This window comes from Dromiciops gliroides, chromosome 4, assembly GCF_019393635.1.
Source record: "Dromiciops gliroides isolate mDroGli1 chromosome 4, mDroGli1.pri, whole genome shotgun sequence".
Taxonomy (NCBI): Eukaryota; Metazoa; Chordata; class Mammalia; order Microbiotheria; family Microbiotheriidae; genus Dromiciops; species Dromiciops gliroides.
In genome coordinates this window covers 13,171,937-13,196,111 of record NC_057864.1, presented here as the reverse complement: position 1 = coordinate 13,196,111, position 24,175 = coordinate 13,171,937, and the positions used below count along the sequence as shown (strand labels likewise).

Sequence of the window (24,175 nt, the reverse complement as noted above, 5' to 3'; positions counted from 1 at the left end):
CTTGAATAGAGGCTCAGTTAAGAACTAAAGAACATTTTTGTTTTGCATTCACTTTCTGTGTTCTGTTGTCTCTTTATATTAATATTTTAATGTGTTTTAAATAGATGTCAATATCAATATCTCATGTGAAACTGATGGGTACTTAACTAAAATGACTTGCAGATGGCCAGCCAACACAGTTGCATCACTTGTGGGAAGTATGTTGCAGTTAAGATATTTCAGGTATGTATGATTTTCATGAGGTGGGGTTTGGGGGAACTTTGAGGGTACAATGGGAGGTACAGCCTTGGCTGAGGACAATCATTATAGAAATAATTAATAAAGAAATTAATTCCTAGTTCAAAGTAAAAGCATGAGAATACTTTTTATAGTGATTGCCCATACTTCATGATTTGGAGGTGATTCTAGAACACAAGGCCAGGTGGATCTTAATTTATTGTATATACCCAATGATGGATGATATGTCTATAATTTGAGGACCAAATTATAGTCCAAGTTCAGAGAGGTCCATTAAAGGTTGATTTATGGGGGATGAGCCTAAGAGAGGGAATAGGATGGTGGATAGAATCCTGCACTTGGAGCTAATAACACCTGTATTTGAATCCTACCAAAGACAGTTAAAAGCTATATGATCATGGGTACATTACTTAACTATTCTTTGCCTCAGTTTTTGCATATGTAAGTTGGTGGGGTTGGTCTTCAATAGCCTTTGAGTCTATGATGCTATAATCTTTAGAGACTTATTTGGCCATGATAGCTCTAAAATATTGTAGGTGAAGTCATCAAAAGGTAACAGTCTGAGTTGTTTCAGGTGGTTTCCATGTTAATGATCTAGCACTGATCACTGAAATATTGAAGCAACCCCAAAGCAACCTTTGATGTTCTTTGGTCTTTCCTGATTTGTATGGCATCTAGCCCACAAATTCATATTTTCAAAAATATGCAGAATATACTTTTGTTGTTCAGTACTTTCAGTCATGTCTTATACTTCTTGATCCCATTTGGTGTTTTTTGTGGCAGAGATACTAGAGTGGTTTGCCATTTCCTTCTCCAGCTTATTTTATATTTGAGAAAACTAAGGCACACAGGGTCAGACAGATAATATGTGTTTGAGCTTGGATTTGAACTTAGGTCTTTCTGACTCCAGGCCCAGAACTCCATTCACTATACAACCTAGTTGCCGATACACACACATACACACATATACATATATATACATATATATACATATATATATACACACACACACACACACACATGCACACACACAGAAATTGTCTTGGGAAAGGTACCATTTAAATGGGGTCTCAAAGGATGGGAAGGATTTCAGGGACTGATTTCAGATCCCTCAGTAATCAGAAGTATTCTGGCAGTTCAAGTCCTTATAGACCACTTTTTCTAAAAGGTTTCTGATATTCAGCCACCAACCGACTCGATCCCCATTGTGTTCTTAGCACTGGACTGGATGCTGTAGGACATGACCAATAAATATTTAGCCTGTCAATAAATATTTACTACTATGTTCCCAGAACTGTACTATGTGCTGCATAAAGGAAATACATTCTCAAAGTTTTGCTAAGTAGAAAGAAGAAGCCAAAATGGAAATTTCCAAATAATCAGAACAGCCTGAGATGTTAGCATTGAGGTGAAAAGGATGGAGTTGTAGTACAGTAGGAAGAGCATGGGTTCAAGAGTCAGAGTATATTCCCCATGTGACTGTGGGCAACTCATCCCTTCACATCCTGAAAACTTAGTTCTTCATCTGTAAAATGAAAGGGTTGGTTTAGATGGCCCTGACACCCCTTCTAGCTTTAGATCTATGATTCTAAATGAAAAATAAATGGGAAAGTATTTATATGGTGTTGATTATGGGCGAGGCACTGTCCTAAGCACTTTGACCCTAGACTTTTTAAGTCCACTAAAACCCACGAATCTCTTTAGATGAACTACTCTTTCAACTATGCTTCTACCATGATAGTAACAATAATAATAGTTACCATTTATAATTTAACAACCTACCGTAGCTATGTGATCTCATTTGGTCCTCATAACTCTTGTAGGAAATAGGTAGTAAAATTATCATTATCTCCATTTTTCAAATGAAGAAATTGACTCTTAGAATCCAGAGCCACATTTCAGTGAAGCACCTCAGCTCCATAGACTGAGGGCATTTGATACACTTAATAATCAATGTTAGGTGGGGCCCAACGGATGATTTTTATGGGAAGGACCAGAGGTGCTAAGCTTAGTCAATAGACATGAGTTGTCTTTCTTGCAGTTTCAGAGAATCAAAGAATAACATAATCTCAGTTATGTCCTGGGCAGTGCTGCCTGTGATGTGGACCATGTGTGTGGTCCCTCTCTGTGGCTGGCAATTGTTCAGCAGAATCATGAGATTGGGCATGGGCTTGACAAACCAGGAATGCACTTGAAAATGCTGACAAGGAGAGAAGGAAGGAATGAGCCTATAGCTGAAGAGGGACACACACACACACACACACACACACACACACACACACACACACACACAGATAGAGACAAAGACAGAAACAGAGAGAAAGACAAAGACAGAGAGACAGACAGAAATAAAGGAGACAGAGAGAGGGGGGAGCAAAGATAGACACAGGGATAGAGGTAGAGAGACATATACAGAAACAAAAAGACTGAGAGAAGGATGGTGGTGGTGGTGGTGGTGAACCTTGGGCCTTATAATGAATGCAGTTGAGATATCTGTTAGGTACAGAGAATCAAGGGCTAGATAAAGGACTATGGGCTGGGGTATTTCATTTGCATTTCTCTAATCAATAGTGATTTAGAGCATTTTTTCATATGGCAATAGATAACTTTGATTTCTTCATATGAAAACTGCCTGTTCATATCCTTTGACCATTTGTCAATTGGGGAATGACTTGCATTCTTATAAATTTGATTTAGTTCCCTATATATTTTAGAAATGAGGCCTTTATCAGAAACACGGGCTATAAAAAATGTTTCTCAGATTTCTGCTTCCCTTCTAATTTTGGCTGCATTTCTTCTGTTTATACAAAAACATTTAAATTTAATGTAATCAAAATCATACATTTTGCGTTTCATAATATTCTCTATCTCTGGTCATAAATTCTTGTACTCTCCATAGATATGAGAGGTAAACTATTCTTTCCTCTCCTAATTTGCCTGTGGTATCACCCTTTATGTCTACATCATGTATCCATTTTCATCTTATTTTGGTATACAGTATAAGATGTTGGTTTATGCCTAGTTTCTGCTATACTATCTTCCAGTTTTCCCAGTAGTTTTTGTCAAATACTGATTTTCTATCCTAGAAGCTGGAGTCTTTGGGTTTATACTATAGTCTTTTATTACTGTGTCTCCTGTGTCTAACCTATTCCATTGATCCAACACTCTATTTCTTAGCCAATACCAAATAGTTTTGATGACTGCTGCTTTATAATATAGCTTCAGATTTGGTATAGCTAGCCCACCTTCCTGTGCATTTTTTGTCACTAGTTTCCTTGATATTCTTGACCTTTTGTTCTTCAAGATGAATTTTGTTATTATTTTTTCTGGCTTTATAAAATAATTTTAAGTAATCTGATTAGTATGGCCTATCCATGAGCAATTGATCTTTTTATAATTATTTAGATCTGATATTATTTGTGTGAAAAGTGTTTTGTGGTTGTTTTCATGGAGTTCCTGGGTTTGTCTTGGTATTATATACTCCCAAGTATTTTATATTGTCTACAGTTACTTTAAATGGAATTTCTCTTTCTATCTCTTGCTGCTGAACTTTTTTGGTCATGTATAGAAATGCTGATGATTTATGTGGATTTATTTTGTATCTTGCTACTTTGCTAAAGTTGTTAATTGTTTCAAGTAGTTTTTTAGTTGATTCTCTATGGTTCTCTAAGTATACCATTATCTGAAAACAGTGATAGTTTTGTTTCTTTCTTGCCTATTATAATTCCTTTAATTCCTTTTTCTTCTATTATTCCTTTTTTTGGGGGGGAAAATGGGGGTTAAGTGACTTGCCCAGGCTCACACAGCTAGTAAGTGTCAAGTATCTGAGGCCAGATTTGAACTCAGGCACTCCTGAACCCAGGGCCGGTGCTCTATCCACTGTGCCACCTAGCCGCCACTATTATTTCTATAGCTAACATTGCTAGTACAATATTAAATAATAGAGGTGATAATGGACATCCCTGTTTCATCCCTGATCTTATTGGGAATGCCTCTAACTTATGTTTGCTGATGGTTTTAAGTATATACTGCTTATTATTTTAAGGAAAGCTCTACCTATTCCTATGCTCTCTAGTGTTTTTTGTTTTGTTTTGTTTTGCTTTGCAGGGCAATGAGGGTTAAGTGACTTTCCCAGGGTCACACAGCTAGTAAGTGTCAAGTGTCTGAGGCCAGATTTGAACTCAAGTCCTCCTGAATCCAGGACCAGTGCTCTATCCACTGTGCCACGTAGCTGCCTCCTCTACTGTTTTTAATAGGAATGAGTGTTGTATTTTGTGAAATGCTTTCTCTGCATCTATTGAGATAATCATATGATTTTGGTTAGTTTTCTTATTGATGTGGTTGATTGTGTTGAACAAGCTGGAAGGTATAATAGCTGTTGTCAAGTATTTAAAAATGTTTGGACCAAGGAGCCAGAACTAGGATCCATCTTCAAAGATGCCAAGCGGGAGATAGGCTTCATGTCAGGAAAAACCTAGCAATCTGAGCTTCCTCAAAGTGGAAGGGGCTGACTGGAGGGGCAGGAAGTTTCCCTCCATTGTAGAAGTATTCTTAGCCAGGCTCCATTGTCTGTACATTGTGCAGTTTGCTTTTCTTTGATGGATTGAACCAGAGGCTTCTGAGATTTTCTTCCATTTCTAAATTTCTGTGATTCTGGTCCATATCCTGCCTCTGACATTTGCCAGTTGTGTGATTTCTCAGAGGACCACACACATGTTCCCCATCAGAGGAAGCACTTCCCAGAACTGACTTTCTGTTTCTTAATCTCAAAAATGGGAATAACAATGCATAATCACAAAATCCTAAATATACTGAGAGCGTCTATACCTCTCAGCGTTATTGGGAGGCTCAAATGAGATAATGTATTTTAAATGGTTATTTTTTTACTTTGAAAGCATTATGTAAATATTCACTATTATTATGCAAATTTGGTGAGAGACTTCCAGCTTTGTGGAACCACCATTATTACTCTACCCCATAATCCATCTGAATGTTATTTGTCACTTTTATTTTCCTTTCATCCAGATCTGTGCTATAGGGATTTCCAAGGAAGGAAACTCCCTCCACCAGGGCAGATAGGCACTTTTTCTTTAATTTATTGATTTCTGGAGTTGTCTAGGAGACCTGAGATGTTAAGTGATTTTCCTAGAGTCGCAGAATCAGTATATGTCTGAGGCTGCACTTACATACACATCTTCTGGACTCCAAGTCTGGCTCTCTATCCACTATGCATTACTGCCTCTCAATCTTCCATTTACAATCCTATTTTCATGGGTCTGAGATCTGTGTCCATTTCTGAGCTCGAAGTAACTTGAAGACAACGACATTTTTAGGTACCCTCTATTGCATTTAGAACATTTCTTGGTACTTAGTAGGTGCTCAATGAATGCTTATTGATGTATTTGCTACTCTCTGGAGAAGGCAACTTTCTGTTAACCAAATCCATGTATTTTATGAATTCTTATCAGTCCCTTGGGATATATTTCTTTAATCTAATCGTGGAAATTTCCTTGAAAGGACCAAGTTATTGAGGTGGGTGGTAGAAAGATATCAGCCTATGATGATACATGCTAACAAGCAGAAGCATACACATGCACACATGCATACGCAGAGTACAGCATTAACAGATCATTAGCATATTTGCTAAGAAACAGAGTCTAAGCAATGTCTCACAGAAATTTTACAAGCTCTGTGGTTACTAAAATAAAAATTTCTGTTATTCAGTTCTTACAACTTCCTCCTAATAATAATAGCCTGCATTTATATAATCCTTTAGGCTTTTCAAAGCACAACAAACTACCCTGGGAGGTAGGTGCTATTATTATCTTCCTTTTTACAAATGAAGAAACTAAGAGACAAAACTTATGACATGTCCAGTGTCATACAGCTAGGAAATGTCTGAGTCAGGATTTGAATTCAGCTCCTCTTGACTCCAGATTTCAGCCACTGTACCCACCTAGCTACCTTCTAACTTTTACTTGTTAGAATTTATCTTTTGCTTCCTTCATATCTCACACACTTGTTGCCTCTTATAAAAAGCCTTTTCGGAATGCCGTGGTGGTTAGTGCTCTCTCCTTTAATTGACTTTGTATTTACTTTTCTGTTTATACTTCTCTGTGTATCTTACTGTTAGAACATATGTTTCCTGAAGGCAGGGGCTGTTTTATCTTTGACTTTGTATCTCTATCACCTAGGACAGTTCCTGGTGCCTAGCAGGTACCCAATATAATTCTTTATAAAATAATAATTTTTATTTGATACTGATATCTTAGGACTTGTTTCCTTCAAGTTTATATATTCATTATCTTAATTGCAACCTCTTATAGGGTATGGGGGATGTGTTCTCTTTCTTTTGTGTGCCTGAAGCACCCAGTGACAGTATGTTTCCATTAGGAAATGTTGAATTTTCATGTAGTTGGGATTTTAAAAAGTGTTCTTCCACTTGGAATATCAATTTAATAAATGGAAGTAGGTTGCCTAACTTTCCTTTAGATGTACGAGAAGCATGATTTTCTCTAAAGTGGTCTTCATGGTTTTTTTTCAAAAAATATTTTTATTTTTATTGAAGATTCAACCTAGAAGGGTCCTAATTGATTGCTTTTATGCCTTTTAAGGAGCAGCCTGTATTGTTCTGACTTTCCAAGTACTCATCATGCCTCGGACCCCAAAGATTGTCATTTGCAGAAGGATGGCTTTTATGAATGTACCTTTCAACCCATCTTTCTTCTATCTGGGTACACCATGTGGATACAGATAATCCACTCTTTGGGGTCACTTGAATCTCCCCCAACATGTGTTGTTCCAGATTCTGTAGGTATGTCATGTTGTTCTATGTGTGTCTTCCTTTATTTGGAATATTCCATTAAGATAGAGATGGTGTAGACTAGCAGGAGAGGGGCAGTACATCAACTGGGATTGTGCTTTGCCATTTTCTAATCACAAAACACACTGGAAAGATTTATGATTGTGTTCAGAATGAGAGCACATCAGCTTAGGTAGCATTTTATAGTCTTATCTTGCTATAAACAACTATGATGTCCTAGAGATTACTGGCTTAGCACTCCTGATGCTGAAAAGGGCCTATTTTCATTATGTTACATGATAGATCATCACTTACTGAAAATGAAACTTGTTAGTTACTCCATATACATGTAGTCATATGTATATGTGTATATACACATGTATATGTGTATATTTTCTTCAATGTATTTTTCACAAGCTCATTAACACTATTACAGATTTAGAGCTGGGAGGCATTGTAGAGGGTGTCTGGTCCAAACCTATCATTTTACAAATCAGGAAACTGAGGTCCAGAGAATTAATTTATTTGCTCAAGGATACATGAGTGGAAAGTGGGAAGGATGAGATTTGAACTCATCATCTTACTCTAAATGCATCAATCTTTCCAATTTACCACATTGCTTCCAATTCATGTGTTATAAAGCATTTTTACCTTATAAAATTGGATTGAATACATGTATATATCCCATATATATTAGTTCACATGTACATGAATATACACATCATATATGCATACACATATATTATATAAGTATGTACATATGTATAACCTGATATACACAAACACATTTCAGCTGAAATTTCCATATTACAAAAAATATAAATGATACTAAGCTCAGTTGTCCTTTGCACATCTCCCACTCTACCACATTCTTTATGCTATGACACAGACTGTGGATTCTTGAAGGCTAGGCCAGGAGAAGCTCTGACATGTCCTTCCAAGCTGGAATGGGTACATGGCAAGTACCAATCTGGCTAAGTAAGAAGAGGCTTGTTACCAGTATGGTGGCTATTAGGTTTCCAATAATGGGAAACTCTCCAGGAAGAAATTCTGAAGACATAAAGAATAAAATTTCTCATGAGTAGAAAAAAAGGAAGCCCAATGAAGGCAGCAAGCAGATGAATAGGACAATCACTAATATGTGTGTATGTATGTGTGTACTTAAAAGGACACATATGAAAAATGGGAGCAAGAGGAGGTAACAGAAGATGAATATAAAAATGTAACAAGATACTGCAAGAATAATGTCCAAAGTGCCAATGATTGGAATGAGTATGAAATTGATATACATAAAGACGTTGTATCTATTATGGCAACTAATGACAGAGAGAATCTAAAGTGACTCAGGGCTCAGGTCTTTTTTAGTTCTTTTCTCTTCCAAGGAGAATGGTCTGTGAAATGGAAAGGAGAGGAAAGCACCTGATAAAAAGTCAATACCCAAGATGAACGGAAGAGTTAAAGAGATAGCCAATAAGTAACTAGTTACCTTTGATGAATTCAAGTCATTTGTCTAGATCAACTACTGAATGACCAGGCAGATGTCATTGCCAAGCTATTATCAATGCTATTTGAAAGATCATGGGAAATAGGATAAGCCTCGCAGAAGTAGAGATGGGCAAATACCCCTATTTTCCAAAAATGAAAATAAATAACAGACTTTACAAACCATAATCCAGTGACCTCGATTTTGATTTCTTGAATTCAGGAGGACCTGAGTTCAAATCTGGCCTCAGATACTTGACACTTACTAGCTGTGTGACCCTGGGCAAGTCACTTAACCCACATTGCCCTGCAAAAAAAAAGAAAGAAAGAAAGAGAAGAGAAGGAAGGAAGAAGGAAGGAAGAGAAAGAAAAAGAAGGAAAAGAATTGAAAATTTAAAAAATATATATGTTTTGTTCATGTTTCTACATGCAATCCAAAGGAACAAATCCAACCATGTCACCCTCCCTCCTCCTACCCCCGCTCAAAAAATTCCAGTGGCTCCCTATCACCTCCAGGGTAAAATAGGAAATTCTGTTTGGCATTTGAAGCCTTTCATAGCCACCCCTCCACCCCCACATTTTCAGTCTTCTTACACCTAAAACTCCACCCCCCCAAATACTCTTTCTTCCAGTGACACCATCCTCTGTGCTGTTCCTTCCACAAACAATCCGTCTTTCTGCTTGGGGCATTTTCGTTGCCCATCCTCCATTCTCTTTTCAGTTTTGTTAGCCTGAAGCTGCCAGCCACGTCCCCTACTTCTGGCAAAACATCTGACTATTTGAACTATGTCTGTCTCTTCTCTGGGGATGCTGTCCAGCTCAGTAGCTTTCTCTAGACCTTAGCTTCTTAAACTGTTGGTCATGATCCCATATGGGATCTTGTAACTGAATTCAGGGGCCATGAAAAATGTGGCAACAGGTCTCATAAAAGTTTCATGGGTGAAAAGGGGTTGTAAGTGGAAAAAGTTTAAGAAATCCTGCTCTAAATTTCATCTCCAATAAATATGCCCCCAACAAGCAAATGCTGGTGGTTAGCACTGTTTAAGATAAAGTAAACATTTTAAAGAAAGATAGGTGAACAATTCCTCTCCCCTACCTTAGCAGCAAGCCTAGGAAAAAAAGATTCCTGCCTCTCTTTAAGGAGCTCTAGGAGAGAAAGGAGATAGAGGACAACAACCTTGGGTTCTGTCCCAACATACCTCACTCTCAAAAAGCCCAACCAGCTCAGTTTCCTGAGTAGGGAAGTCTTCCATTTGGGACAGTTGTCCCTGCCTTCAGCCCTCCAACTCTCAGTTGTCCCACTCTCAGCTCTTTGTGGCTTCCTCTGGCTTCTCTTTCTCTAGTTCCAGATTTCTTCTCTTTCTATCAGGAGGTGAATTCCTCTTTGAGTTTTTTGTTTGTTTGTTTGTTTTTGTTTTTTGTTTTTTTTTTTTAGTTGGGCAATTGGGGTTAAGTGACTTGCCCAGGGACACACAGCTAGTACTTGTTAAGTGTCTGAGGCTGGATATGAACTCAGGTACTCCTGACTCCAGGGCCGGTACTCTATCCACTGTGCCACCTAGCTGCCTCTCCTCTTTGAGTTTATTTTTTGGACTTAGAGGAATGACTTTTAGAGGTTACTCCGAAACAGTTTATTATTTTACATGGTCTCATTGTATCCTTTGTGGTTCATTCAAGGAACTAATTTGCACTTCATAATGACAGCTTTGGGTCTGGGCACATATTTTATCATTAATTTAACATCTCATTGTCCAACCCTTTCCTATGATTAGATCCTAGGCTATTAGGGTCCTCATGCATACACATAAATGTGAGACTGGAAGGAGGAAAACAAGCGTATGTGAAAGAGAACAGGGCCTATCACAAGCATTTCTATCCTATTCCCTTCTCATTACTGATGATTGCAACTAGACCATTTAAACTGATCCCTCAGACAGTATTGACTCAGTGCATTGGCTGTTTCTTTGTATAAATGGATTTCAGAGTCCATTGTCAATCATGTTCCAATAATCCAAATGTCAATAATCCATGTCAATAATGGAAGCTATTTTCAAATTTCTAGTAAAGCCACTGCCTCCCTCCAGAGTGAATGCAGAAATTATGGTTAAAAGTGGTTTGTTGAGTGTGAGCTGGAAGAAGCCAGTCTTACCAGAAAATAAACTTCAATTTCAAATTCGATATGCTGTGAATGGACAAGGAGAACAATGGAAGGTATGGTTATTTGCTAACCAAACTAGTTTCTTTACTTTTTGTTTTGTTTTAATAAATTAAGAAACATTATTGAAAATTAGTACAAATAATTAATATTCTTTGATAGCATTTACCTTAAATAAAATTAAATAATTTTAAATGTATTTGTTTTTGAAATATTGAATATTATTGGATAATATTTTCCCAGTGGGAAAAGAAATATATACTTTGTGCATTTTCAGGGTATTTCTGTGAAAGTAAATAGCTCAATGTAAACTAATAGCTAAACACTTATAAATGTAAGTATTATAGATAATCCAAGGTCATACCTATCAACTCAGTTCATGATAATGAGGCAGTGAGGCCAAGTAGAGAGACTCAATGAACAATTAATCAAAAAGCATTTATTAAGCAACTACTATATACCAAGAAGCACCATAGAATAGTGGAAGAAGAGGTAGTTTCAGAATCAGGAAAACCTGGATTTAACTCCTGACTATGCTGACTGACTATCCCTAGGAGAGTCAGTCACTTCTCAGTGCTCTGAGCAACACACTCAGGCTCTAAGTTCCAGAGAAGGTGATTGACATTGGTAGAGGGAATGTCCTCATTTAAGGACATAGAAGGCCCCATTCCCATTCCCCATCCCATGCTATATGCTGGCCTATGTCCAAGTACGGAATGGCCACAACTGGGAAAGCATTTTACTATTGAATGGATTAATTCCAATCTATCCACCATGCAGCCTGAATATAATTCCAAAAAATATTTTTGGGTCCATTCCAATTCTATTAATATTTAGCTATATTTCAACATCATTTTATCAGTATGCCATGGTCAGGAAATATTCTGTAATCATAATATCCCGCATTACTTAGTGACATGGTGCTTTGGATAGATTATCTCATTTGAGCCTCACAATAGGTCTTTGATGGCCTAGGAAAGTAAGTGGCATTTATAGAAGGGACAAAGAATAGGAGTAAGAGGGATGGAAGGGTAAGGCACAGGGAGAGACAGAACAGGAAGTAATGGTCTGAGGGAAGGTTCACAATTCAACTATGGAAGTGGAACACTTAAAGGTAATGATATTTTCTAGTCATTGCTGCCTTTGCACTTTCCCTACCAGATTTTGAGTTCTAGCATTGGGAGCTCATTGTCCTGCTAAGTGCTACCATATCTACCCTGGTTACCTAAGGAGTTCACCTAACCATACTTTGTAGACAGCTTGTTATATAGTGGGTGATTCCTGTACTACTCGATACAGGAAAAGTCATGTCAATTAATTTCACTATGATCTCACCATGTGAGGAAGACCATTAAACAGTTGTTGGAGTTTTGAAAAAGTAGAGTGAATGACCTGGAGGCCAGATCACCTTGAGATTCTTTGACCTAGAAATCAGGAAATAACTGACAGCAGAATGTGGATTCACACTCAACAATGATTTCATTTAACACAATACATCTGCAATTTATTATTTACTTTGTGCCAGGCCTCAGGAATATATAGAAAAAATGAAACAATCCTTGTTCCTAAGGAACATATATTCTAGAGGAAGGGTACAAACTGTGCACAGATAAGGAGACAGAAAATCTACATGATTCCCCAGTTGATAAATGGTCAAAGGATATGAACAGGTACTTTTCAGATGAAGAAATTAAAGCTATCTATAGTCATATGAAAAAGTGCTCTAAATCACTATTGTTTAGAGAAAAGTGAATTAAAACAACTCTGACGTACCACCTCATGCCTATATGTTTGGCTAATATGACAAAAAAGGAAAATGATAAATGTTGGAGATGTGGGAAAATTGGGATATTAATGCAGTGTTGGTGAAATTATGAATTGATCCAAACATTCTGGAGAGCAATTTGTAACTATGACCAAAGGGCAATCAAACTATGCATACCCTTTGACCCAGTAATACCACTACTAGGTCTGTATTTCAAAGAGATCATAAAAAAGGGGAAAGGACACACATGTCCAGTACAAAAATATTTGTAGGAGTTCTTTTTGTGGTGGTAAAGATTCAGCAAGTAGGCAAATGTCCATCAATTGGTTAATGGTTGAATAAGTTGTGGTATATAAATGTAATGAAATACTATTGGGTTATAACAAATGATGAGCAGGTGTATTTCAAAAAAACCTGGAAAGACTTACATGAATTGATGCTGAATGAAGTGAGCAGAACCAGGAGAACATAATATAATGTAACAGCAATATTGTACAATGATCAACTATGACTGACTTAGGTCTTCTTAACAATGATCCAAGACAATTCCAAAAGATTCCTGATGGAAAATGCTCACCATATCCAGAGAAAACCTATGGAGTCTGAATGTAGATTGAAGCATCCTATTTTCACTTTTTTGTTTTTTGTTTTTCATGGTTTTGCCCTTTTTCTTCTGATTCTTCTTTCACAACATGACTAATGTAGAAATATGGTTAACATGATTGCACATGTATGCCTTCTTGGGGAGGCATACATGTAAGAGAAGAGGGAGAGAAGTAGGGAAAGAGGGAGAAAAATTTAGGACTCCACATCTTAGAAACATTTTATAAAATGACTGTTGGAAACTCTCTTTACTTGAAATTGGAAAAAATAAATACTATTTACAGAAAGTCAACAAAGGAAACTCAGATCCTCTGAATGGTACCACCACTGCAAATTCCAGTTGATCTGTGATGTAGTAGATAAGGGATAAGGGATTTCTTGAGTCCCATAAATGTTAATGAATACCTCAGGATTACACAGATTGTATACCTAAGATTTGACCCAGGTCTTCCTAACTTTGAGTATAGAACTTTAGCCACAATGCTGAATAGAGTAGTAGGAAGAACCTTAGGTAGGAAAGAAGCACCCGAGCTGAGTCTTGAAGGGAACTAGGTTTTGTGAGAGGCAGAAATCCACTCCAGTCCCAGGAAGGATCTGTGCCGTGGCACCTGCTCGAATTGCTTTAACCAGCTATCAGATTCAAGGCACTCAGAAGAGCAGGTGGGTAGTAATCACGTCCCCTTTTCTGACTTACTTTACAGATACATCAAGTTTACAGTTCTGAATCCAAATCCGCTAGCTTCCAGGTGCTGGATCTCTGTACAGTCTATATTGTGCAGGTCCGCTGTAAAAGGCTTGATGGCCTGGGATACTGGAGTAATTGGAGCAATCCAGCCTACACGGTTGTCATGGATATAAAAGGTTGGCACAGATGTTGTCAGTGCATCCTGAACATTTCGCATGTGTGTGTTTGAAAAATGTCCTTCTCTAATAGATGTTTATACCATTAGCCTCTCTTATCTGTCATCTTGCAGCTCCCATCAGAGGACCTGAATTTTGGGGAGTCATTAATGAAGATCCGATGGAGAAAGAAAGAAATATTACCTTATTTTGGAAGGTATGTCTCCTAAATTTGTCATATTTTTTGCCTTTTCTTTGGCTGGAACCTCTTACTTCACCAGTGTGGGAAGCTTCTGGTGAGGAAATTCCCTTCACTGGTACAGATTTGTAATTATTCTTCAACTTAGAGCCTCTGCCTAGCACATTTGAAAGGTTAAGAGACTTATTCAGCATCACACAAACACTATGTGCCAGACCTGGGACTTGAACCCTTGTCTTCTTGACTTTGGTTGACTCTCTCCCTGCTGCAAATGCTGTATGACTCACTTTTATAAGTTTTTAGACTATTCATGCTTAAAACTGTCACAAGACTTTTGGGACACCCTGTATATAAACATGGTCATTTTGATTTGACAAGCTGCAGGCACAACCCCAACTGTCTGTGGTATATCAATTTTTAATATACATTTGATAAAAATAAACCAATCTTTCTACCATGCCCCAGTGGGAACTAAAAAATGAAAGGCTTTATTTTTCTGTCCTCCTGCTGGTTCCTAAACAATGATTGTATTTATTCTGGACCTTTGCTTGCTTTCAGCTTGATTTCTCAAGGGCAGTATTTTTCCTGAGCTATTGAAAGCAGGGGAGAGGCTCTGGCTGAAGATCAGGGCTGAGGCCTTGAATTCCAGCCATGATGAGTTGATGTTCAATACATAAGGGGAAATCAGTTGGATGGGATTTCAAAGAAGTCTTCTGTTTCTCAATGGTGGGTGTCCATTCGATCAGTAGAGACACTGCTGAAAGCATGGTTGTGGAATAAAGGTTCCAACATGGAAAATCAGAGTGGTTCCACTGCCTATGTAGTGACTCTCCTGCATCAATTTGCATTCATGCCTCAAGGTTTGATGAGCATTTTTGACCAGGCAATGACTAGGTTGCATATACAAACTGGGAACTGTAAGGGCTCATTTGTTCCCATTTTGTTTATGAATAAATGAATGAGTGAAAAAAGCATCTCTAGTCTTATGTGATGTGGACCTTTGGTTAATGATTCAAAATATAAAGGACTGATCATTTCAAGAGTACATGGTGGGGGGGGGCAGCTAGATGGTGCAGTGGATAGAGCACCAGCCCTGGATTCAGGAGGACCTGAGTTCAAATCCGGCCTCGGACACTTAACACTTACTGGCTGTGTGACCCTGGGCAAGTCACTTAACCCCAATTGCCTCACCAAAAAAAAAAAAAGAGTACATAGGTAGTCTTTCCATGCCACAGATTACAGCACATTTTGAACTTAAGACATGGTCTTGGAAAATTTCTGGATGCCCCAAATAAATCACCCTAAAGTCAAATAGTGTTAGTGCTGGCCTTGAATTCACGAGCACTGGATTCAGATCCTGGCTGTCATTTACCCCCTTGGCAGAATCACCTTAACTCTTGGTGTCTCAGTTTTCTCATCTATAAAATCAAGTGCCTGCTGTCCCTTTTGCGTTAGATCTATGATCCAATGGGTGAACTTGTAAAAAATCAGTCTAACTCTCCATGCCTCCCTTTCCTCATCTGTAAAATGCCTCCATTGCCTCCAAGGTCCCTTCCAGCTCTGTATGCATGATCCAGTAAACTTTGTGATGAGCCTCTCTAAATTTAGGCACTCAAAATTTCTCTACTATGAGAGGCCCTACTGGATCTTACACATGATTAATAAAGCCATTTAGAACTCAGGCTCAGCTCCATGACTCAGTGAAGCATTTGGGAAAAGGGCATGAGTGAAGGACTGATCTGTCTTTTACATTTTTCTGCTTTGTTCTCCATTTAAACATTTGACTTTTTAAACATCTCAGCAAGAACTCATCCATTTTATCCTGAATTTGGATCAAATGTCATGACCAATCTTGGCTCTTCTAGATCAAGGCTTCTTAATCTTTTTTTCTGCCATGAACACCTTGGATAGGCAGTCGAGGGAAGCCTTGTGGACCCCCTTCTCACAATAATCTTCAGTTGCATACAATAAAATACATAGAAATATAAAAGAAACCATTTCTAGTAAGATAGTCATTAGATATTTTTAAACAAGTTTATAGACTCCAGGTGGAGAACCACTCCAAGGTTATCTTTTATTTACTATATATGGGTTTAGTATATATTTATTTATTTACAGTGAGAGCAAAGACTATGATTTGTTTGTTTTTGCTTTCCCTATATCTTTAGGGCTAATACAACAGTGCACATAATACATGTGTATTGATTGACTGTTTGGTTAAAAGATGGATGCTGGCAAATACTTCCCTCCTCTTTGTAGTGAGGAGAGAGGCTGCAGTTGTTCCATGTAACACAGCCTACCTTATGTGCTCAACATGTTGGTTTGTTTGACTCAATGGTGTTTTTTTTGTGAACAAATGAGCTAATCTTTGTAAAGAGCTTAGCATAGAGCCTGGCCCATATGATTCACTTAATAAATGCTTATTCCCTCTCCTCCCTGCCCTCTCCTTCCGCTGTTCCTCTCTCCTTCTTTCCCTCTTTGTTGCAAGGGAGGCTTCTATAAGGTGGTGGGACATTGGTAGTAGTGGAAAAAATATTAAGAGGCAACTAGGTTGTGCAGTGTATGGAACACTAGCCGTGAAGTTGAGAGGACCTGAGATCATAGCTCACCTCAGACACTTACTAGCTGTGTAACCCTGGGCAAGTTACTTAAGCCCAATTGCTTTAAACATCTGGGGCCATCTCTAGTAGTCCTGAGATATACATATCTCTATCCCTATCTCTATCTCTATCTCTATCTCTATCTCTATCTCTATCTCTATCTCTATCTCTATCTCTATCTCTATCTCTATCTCTATCTCTATCTCTATCTCTATCTCTATCTCTCTTTTTCTCTCTCTCTCCATCCATCCATCCATCCATCCATCCATCCATCCATCCATCTATCTATCTATCTATCTATCTATCTATCTATCTATCTATCTATCTATCTATCTATCTGTCTATCTATCTATATCTCAGGACTACTGGAGATGCCATATGTAAATATATATAAAATATAAGTATAAAAATGCCATTTCCATAGTAGAGAATCTGAAGTTTTGGATGAAACTGCTCCATTAGTGCCCATAGGACTAACTCTAATATTCCCCACTGTTTGTGAATTTCTCCCCCTAAACAACTGATGGGAATAGAAGTGTGTGAAATACAGTTTAAAAGTTCTCTGGGAAAAGCTAAGATATCTGAATTGAAGGATTGGTTATACCTGTTATTCCCCCCCCCAAATTCCATTATACATTTCTACATAAAAGTGGAAACCTTGCACAATTCAGTGGGTTAAAGGTCAGCCACATTGCATGTGGTAAGGAAAGAAAAACAGCAAAAACCCAGTGTTTCTTAATTAACTCAAGAAGCCATGTTTGAAATGTATCCACTTTTTTATGTTTCCAGAAAATAAAAGGATATTTTGTGAGTGATGATGGAAAGGCCAGAGGTCCCTTGGCTGACGCACAAGCTGCTTTTCTCTTAGTTCTCTTTGAGTGTTCTGGAATTCATTATACAATAACTCTGTCTTATAAAGGTGCATCGCATTAGCACACAGTCATGGACGGCGAGGGTCAACCCATGTTCCCTCTCCATCACTTGGAGCATTGTTCTTGTTCCTGCTACCAGAATTAGGTCAGGGTCCTGTGGTGCTTTTGAATCATGGAATTGGTCTGTGTTTGGCCAGGATTGACTGTTTCCTCTGTAAGAATTGCAATAACTAAGTATAATTAATTTATAAATTCATCAGTAAGTCCAAATGTCATATGGTCAACTGTAAGCACTAAGCTTGAGAAAAAGAAAATCACAATGTTTCAAGGTATCTTAGAGACTTGTGGTCCAGTACCTGAATAAATGTCCCCTCTACAATATAACAACATGAGAAAAGAGCCCAAGTTATTTTTAACAAATATGTGCGTGATCACCCAGTCTTTGCTAGAAGACCTCTTTTCAGGGGAAAATCATTCCACTTTAGGACAAGTCTAATTGCTAGGAAGTTTTTCATCGTATTTATCCTAAAATGCCTTGAAAACTTCCACTTCTTGCTTCTAGTTCCTTCTTCTAGGGCCAAGTAGAACAAGTCTGATCCATGTTCCAAATGATGACCCTTCAAGTAAGTAAAGGTAGCTCTCCTGTTCCTCCCTGAGGCTTCTCTTGGCTCTTCAATTCATTTTCATAGGGTGTGATCTTGGGACCCTCCACCATCCTGGTTGCCCTTCTCTAGGTAACCTCTAGCTTATCAATTCCATAAGCAGTTACTAAGTAAATACTATGAGAAAGGGAACTCTAGTAGGTGCAGGTAACAGAAAGAGAAAAATGAAATAATGTCTCCCTTTAAGGAGTTTGCCACATGTACACGGATGAGTCAATATTTACACAGAGTAAATACAACATAGTACAGATTAAGAACACTAACAAAAGGATCAAAACAGGTCTTGTGTGGGAAGTGACAACTGAGGGGAATTTTGAAGGAAACCAAGTATTTTAAGAGGCAGAAGAGAACGTCCAACATGGTAAATAGCCAGTAAAGAAGTGGGAAAAGAGAAATGTCATGAATAGAGAATAGTCACTACAAAATTTTTGCTAAAATGTAGCATGATATATAATTATGGGGGGGAGTCTGGAAAAGTGGACTGAAATCATTTTATGAAAAGGATTTAAATGCCACAGAGTTTTTGTTTTATCCAAGAAACAATAGAGAATCAATGAAGATTTTGAAGCAGAAGAGTGATATGATCAAACTTTCACCTTCGGAAGACTGATTTTGGAAGCTAAGGAAAGATATATTAGAGAAGAGATAAGCTGGAAGCAGAGAGACAAATTGGGGCTCTTAAAATAGTCCCTAAGAGAAGTGATGAAGGTGGTGGCCATATGAATGGAGAGAAAGAGATACGTACTGTAAGGGGCTAACATTCTAGCTATGATGTCTAAAATCTAATGAGCGGTCACCTTAAATTAGAAGCTTTAGCAAGAGTTTAGACTTTTAAGTATTTATTAAAGTGCATCAGATGTCAGTGAGGAGAGAGAGAGAGGTAAAAGGCAAACTTCCTCTAACTATCTAATAGACCCCAGCATCGGACCCACCAAGCCGAGGTCAGGAACCTAAAAGACCCCTCCTCAGGGGCTTCTCCCAGAATCCCCCTTCTGAAACCAGAAACAGGGCTGTCCACACACATGCACAGCTCCAAGCTAATTGGTTGGCAGCTCTGATTGACAGGTCCCATGGGTGGTTCTATAGATAAAACTTCTGGAGGCTGGGCAACTTCCGGATGCTAAAGTCACATAGTTTCCAAGCCACATGCTTTTTCCTCATGGTAGAGCTTCCCTGCAATATCTTTCCCAACAGGGGCTGTCATTCCAATTCTCACAATATGAAGGATTTTGTGGGGATAGAATTGATAAAACTTCATAATTGGGGGCAGCTAGGTGTTGCAGTGGATAGAGCACTGGCCCTGGATTCAGGAGGACCTGAGTTCAAATCCAGCCTCAGACACTTAATACACTAGCTGTGTGACCTTGGGCAAGTCACTTAACCCCAATTGCCTCACCAAAGGAAAAAAGAAAAAAATCAATAATGATAAGACTTCACAATTGATTTAGATGTGGGAGGGGGAAGGGAGATGGAAGAGTTGAAGGATGATTCTATGGTTGGGAAACTGGATGATGTTGTTTGTCCTTTTTTCTTGAAGAAGATAATAACACTGAGGTAATGTCACAACTTGCACTGAATTGGATTTAAGTGAGGGAGGGCTGTGCAAGGTCATCATCCTCACTCTCCTTCAAAGCCATCAGGGTCCAGTGGAAAGTTATATATCAGGATGAATGGAGAAGACCCCGGATGTCGAAGGCAATTATGATTAAATGATTTTCCTAGGGTCACATAGCTCGTAAGTGTCTGAGGTCAGATTTGAACTCAGGTCCTCTTGGCTCCAGGGCCAATGCTCTATCCACTGTGCCACCTAGCTACCTCCATCTGAATAACTAGAGGAATGGGAGTAACCAAAACAAAAATAGGGAAGTTAAGGAGGTGACTGGGTTTAAGAGAGAAAGATTAGTTCTATCTTAGGCTTGAGTATGAGATATTTATGAGACACTTGGCTGATGATGTTTAGAAATCACTTGGTGTTTTGAGACTTGAGTTGAGGAAAGAGATGAGAGCTGGACATGTAGATTTTAGAATTTGTTGTTCAGTCATTTAGTCATATCTGACTTTTCATGACCCTGTGGACCATCGCACCCCAATGCTGTCCATGGGGTTTTCTTGGCAAAGATATTGGAGGCCTTTGCCATTTCCTTCTCCAGTGGATTAAGGCAAAGAGAAGTTAAGTGACTTGCCCAGAGTGTTTCTGAGGCCAGATTTTAACTCAGGTCTTCCTGACTCCAGGCCCACTGAGCCTCCTAGCTGCCTAATAGATTTTTTAGTTATCTATATAGAAATCATAGATAATTCAATCTGTGAGAGAATAGAAAATAGGGGCTTTAGGGGCACCCGTATTTAGGACAAGAATGATAATCCATGAATCTCACATTGTAGTCTAAGATGACATTAGCTCTTCTTTGTTACACTTGAGCCTCCCTTTCAGCTTACAATTTATTTTAAATTCTGCCTAGATTTCTTTCCAATGGATTGTTACTGAGTTGCTTTTCTCCTATCTATCTTATATTTGGAATTTAATTTTTTGGGAGGCCTATATATAAGATTAAGCATTTATCCCTATCATATTCAGATATAAATTTTTTAAATCCCAATTTCTGTTGATTTTGATACCTATATTAATCTCCTTGGTGGAAGTATACTCTATGAAAATCATTGGTTACTATCACTTGAAGATGTTGTTCTATGAAGTCAAATGTGACAGCTTCCCAAGGGATATCAGCAGTGGCCATATTCTGGAGTAGTAGTGTGGCCTGAGGAGAGGTGCCTCACACTCCCTAGATACCAATAGCGTACCTTAGACAACAACTCATCACAAAATCATAGAGCTTTAGGCCTTGAGGTAATGAATCTCAGAGAGCTTGAAGTACGAATACCATTTAAAATATTCCTAAAAGTGGTTATCTAATTTCTCACAGAATCAATAAATCCATTGATGTTTATTAAGTCCCTCTTATGTGCCAGACACTGTGCTAAGCACTATATGGAAGAATGGAAAGTTAGACGGGAACTCAGAAGGCCTTCTAATTTTTCATTCATACATGAAAGGAATCCTCACTATACCATAAATGGCCATCCAAGATCTTTGTGAAGACCTCTAAGGAGAATTATTTCCTGAAGCCTGGATAGTCTATCCTTGAACTCTCTCAAGAAGAATGAACTTGGGTGATCTTCTAGTATGAAGCCCTCTGCTGGATTACACAGGGCTGGCAGGGTTTAGCTCCAAAGGGAAGGAGCAGCTAATGGCATTTTGTCACTTTGGCAGCTCACAGGTTGTTGTTTTTTGTACCTTTCACTTGTTATTTTTTTTAAGCAGGGCAATGAGGGTTAAGTGACTTGCCCAGGGTCACACAGCTAGTAAGTGTCAAGTGTCTGAGGCCGGATTTGAACTCAGGTCCTCCTGAATCCAGGGCCAGTGCTTTATTCACTTCGCCACCTACCTGCCCCCTTTTTATATCTTTCAATGAGGGAGCTGGGTTGCTTTGAGCTGAGTGTATGAGTTTCAATCCTTTTGCTTTACATAATTAAAAAATCACATCTAGTTGTATGAATATATTCTGTCTTGAAGTATCAGGATGTTAGAGTAAAGTAAAAGTAAAATCAATATTATTTATCTTAGGGTATAAGATCATATATTCTGAGCTGGAAAGAATCTTAGAAGTCATCAAGTGTGACTCCCTCATTTTACAGATGAGGAAACCGAGGCTTAGAAAGGTAAATTACTCTCCCAGCATTACACTGTTAGTGTCAGTGGTAATCTTTGAACCCTGACTCAAAGTCTAGTACTGTTTGCTATAGGATGTTGCCTCTCCAGATATAGAAACATATTTGGAAGGTGACTTGTTAATTTCCTGATCTTCATTTTGGAATTACCAGAGTGGAAAAGGAACTCAGCATCATCTATCCCAAAAGGATTATTTTTCCTGATGATGAAAATGAAGGGAACTTCTCTGTGTTCCGGTTCTGCTTCTTACACCTGCCAAGTCTGTGACCCAACTCCCTGGGCCTCCGTTTTCTTATCTGTAAAATGAGAGGGTTGAGGTAGCCAATGCCTAAAGTCCCTTCTAGCCCTATTTCTATGATCCTATGAGTCAAGAGAACTAAGATTTCAGGCCAGGATAATTTAGCTAGTTAATTACAGAGATGGTCTCTTGATTTCCAGTCTAATATTCTTGCCAAACCCTCATGCTATAATACTATAATGCTTGACTCATCAATTCCCTCTTTCACCTCCACTCCTACATCACCTTGGACCATTTTATAATTACCAAAGGCTATGTGTCATGGTAGATAGATATGGGTCCTGGAGCCAGGAAATCTTGAGTCCTTCCTCTGAAACTGACTGGCTATATGATTCTGGGCAAGTTACTTAACTTCTCAATGCTTTAGGCAGCAATGTAAGATCATAAGTTACAGAGAAGGTACAGACTTATCTTGGTCAAGAGAGCATCCTCATCTGGGAATTCTTTATCCCAATGAAAGCAAAGGACCAGTCTCTATCCTTGAGTCTTATTTTGCTCCTTTTTAGGATTCCTGTTTTTGGTTTTAGAGGAAAGCTCTTGACTGACAGGGAACTCTACTCTGTCTTCAAAATAGCCATAGCCAGTGATGTTTGTTTAGAATATATCATGTAAGTGGCTTGTTTCTACACAGTTATTTGCATATTGACTTTCCCATTAGATCGTGAGATCCTCAAGGGTAGAGAGAGGCTTTAACCTTTCTTTGTATTCCTAGGCCAGTGTCTGGTACACAGTAGATGTTTAATAAATGCTTACTGACTGTTCCTCAAATTAGTTACTTTTGGGGGGGGGTGAGGCTATTGGGATTAAGTAACTTGCCCAGGGTCACACAGCTAGTAAGTGTCAAGTGTCTGAGGCCAGAAGAAGTAACACTTGAGTTAAACCTTGCTGTCTATTACCTATATATCCTTGGGCAAGTGACTTGACCAACTCCCTAGGTCTCAATTTTCTCATCTGTAAGATGAAAGGCATGGGTTAAATAATGTCTGAGGTCTCTTTCAGCTCTAAATCTATGATCTGTGAAGTAAGCTTAGGATTCTAAGAGGCAGAAGAGAGGGGGAAATATATTCTAGGCTTAGAGGTGGAGGGTGGGGTACAGATGTTGCAAACACATAGGTTATGATGTTTGATGCCAATTTGAAGGAATGACACATAGACCAGTTTGGGAATTTCTCTTTATCACCCCAATCCCTTAAGAGAAAAGGTCTTAGACCAAAGTTACCACTAGCAATATAAGGAAATTATGGCATTCTCTTGGTACTTTGTCTTCTACTATTCAGTGAAATGTAGTTTTTATAAAATTGATGTTTCCTACAGCCTTTGGGGAAAAACCACTCACTGTGCAGTGTGAGAAGATACATAGTGAGCCATTACACTGTTAACAACAGGACTTGGTCAGAAGATGTAGGAAATGACACTAAAGTCACTTTTCCATGGACTGAATTAGCACACACAGTCACTGTTGTGGCTGTAAACTCAATTGGCCCTTCTGTGATGAATTTTAATCTAACTTTCTCATGGCAGATGAGCACAGGTAAGAGCACTAACTTGGTGCAATACATTTTTCCTCTTTTCCTTTTATAATGTTGAATTGATGCTCTATTTTTCATATCATCCATACTTCCTTATAACTAAGCCCAATAACTAAACCATAGAACCAGTCCCTATCTTTAGATGCAAAATGTCCCAAAAGTCTTAGTGCAGTTTTGAGCCACAATAGTTTTAAACTGCACTAATCCATATACATACATACATATAATGTTTTGCTCCTTTGGGGGATTCCAGTATTCAGTTTTAGACCAAAAACTCCCCTTGACTTCCATAGATCTTGTGGATTCTACTTTGTGTCTCCAAAATATCCTTGTAAGCTCTACTATGTCTTCAAAACACCCAGTTTCCAATGGAACCCTCTCACACAAAAAATAATGATGATATC

General features: G+C 38.4%; 1 protein-coding gene across 1 annotated transcript in view; it reads left to right on the top strand.

The window, feature by feature from the left end:
- The window catches only part of LEPR (leptin receptor), a 97,763-nt gene that overhangs the window by 53,300 nt on the left and 20,288 nt on the right, over positions 1 to 24,175 (top strand). The window contains 6 exon segments of the mRNA XM_044005126.1: positions 105 to 222; positions 6,852 to 7,051; positions 10,584 to 10,732; positions 13,746 to 13,905; positions 14,019 to 14,101; positions 23,557 to 23,773. Of these exon segments, the coding sequence (XP_043861061.1) occupies positions 105 to 222; positions 6,852 to 7,051; positions 10,584 to 10,732; positions 13,746 to 13,905; positions 14,019 to 14,101; positions 23,557 to 23,773 (927 nt within the window).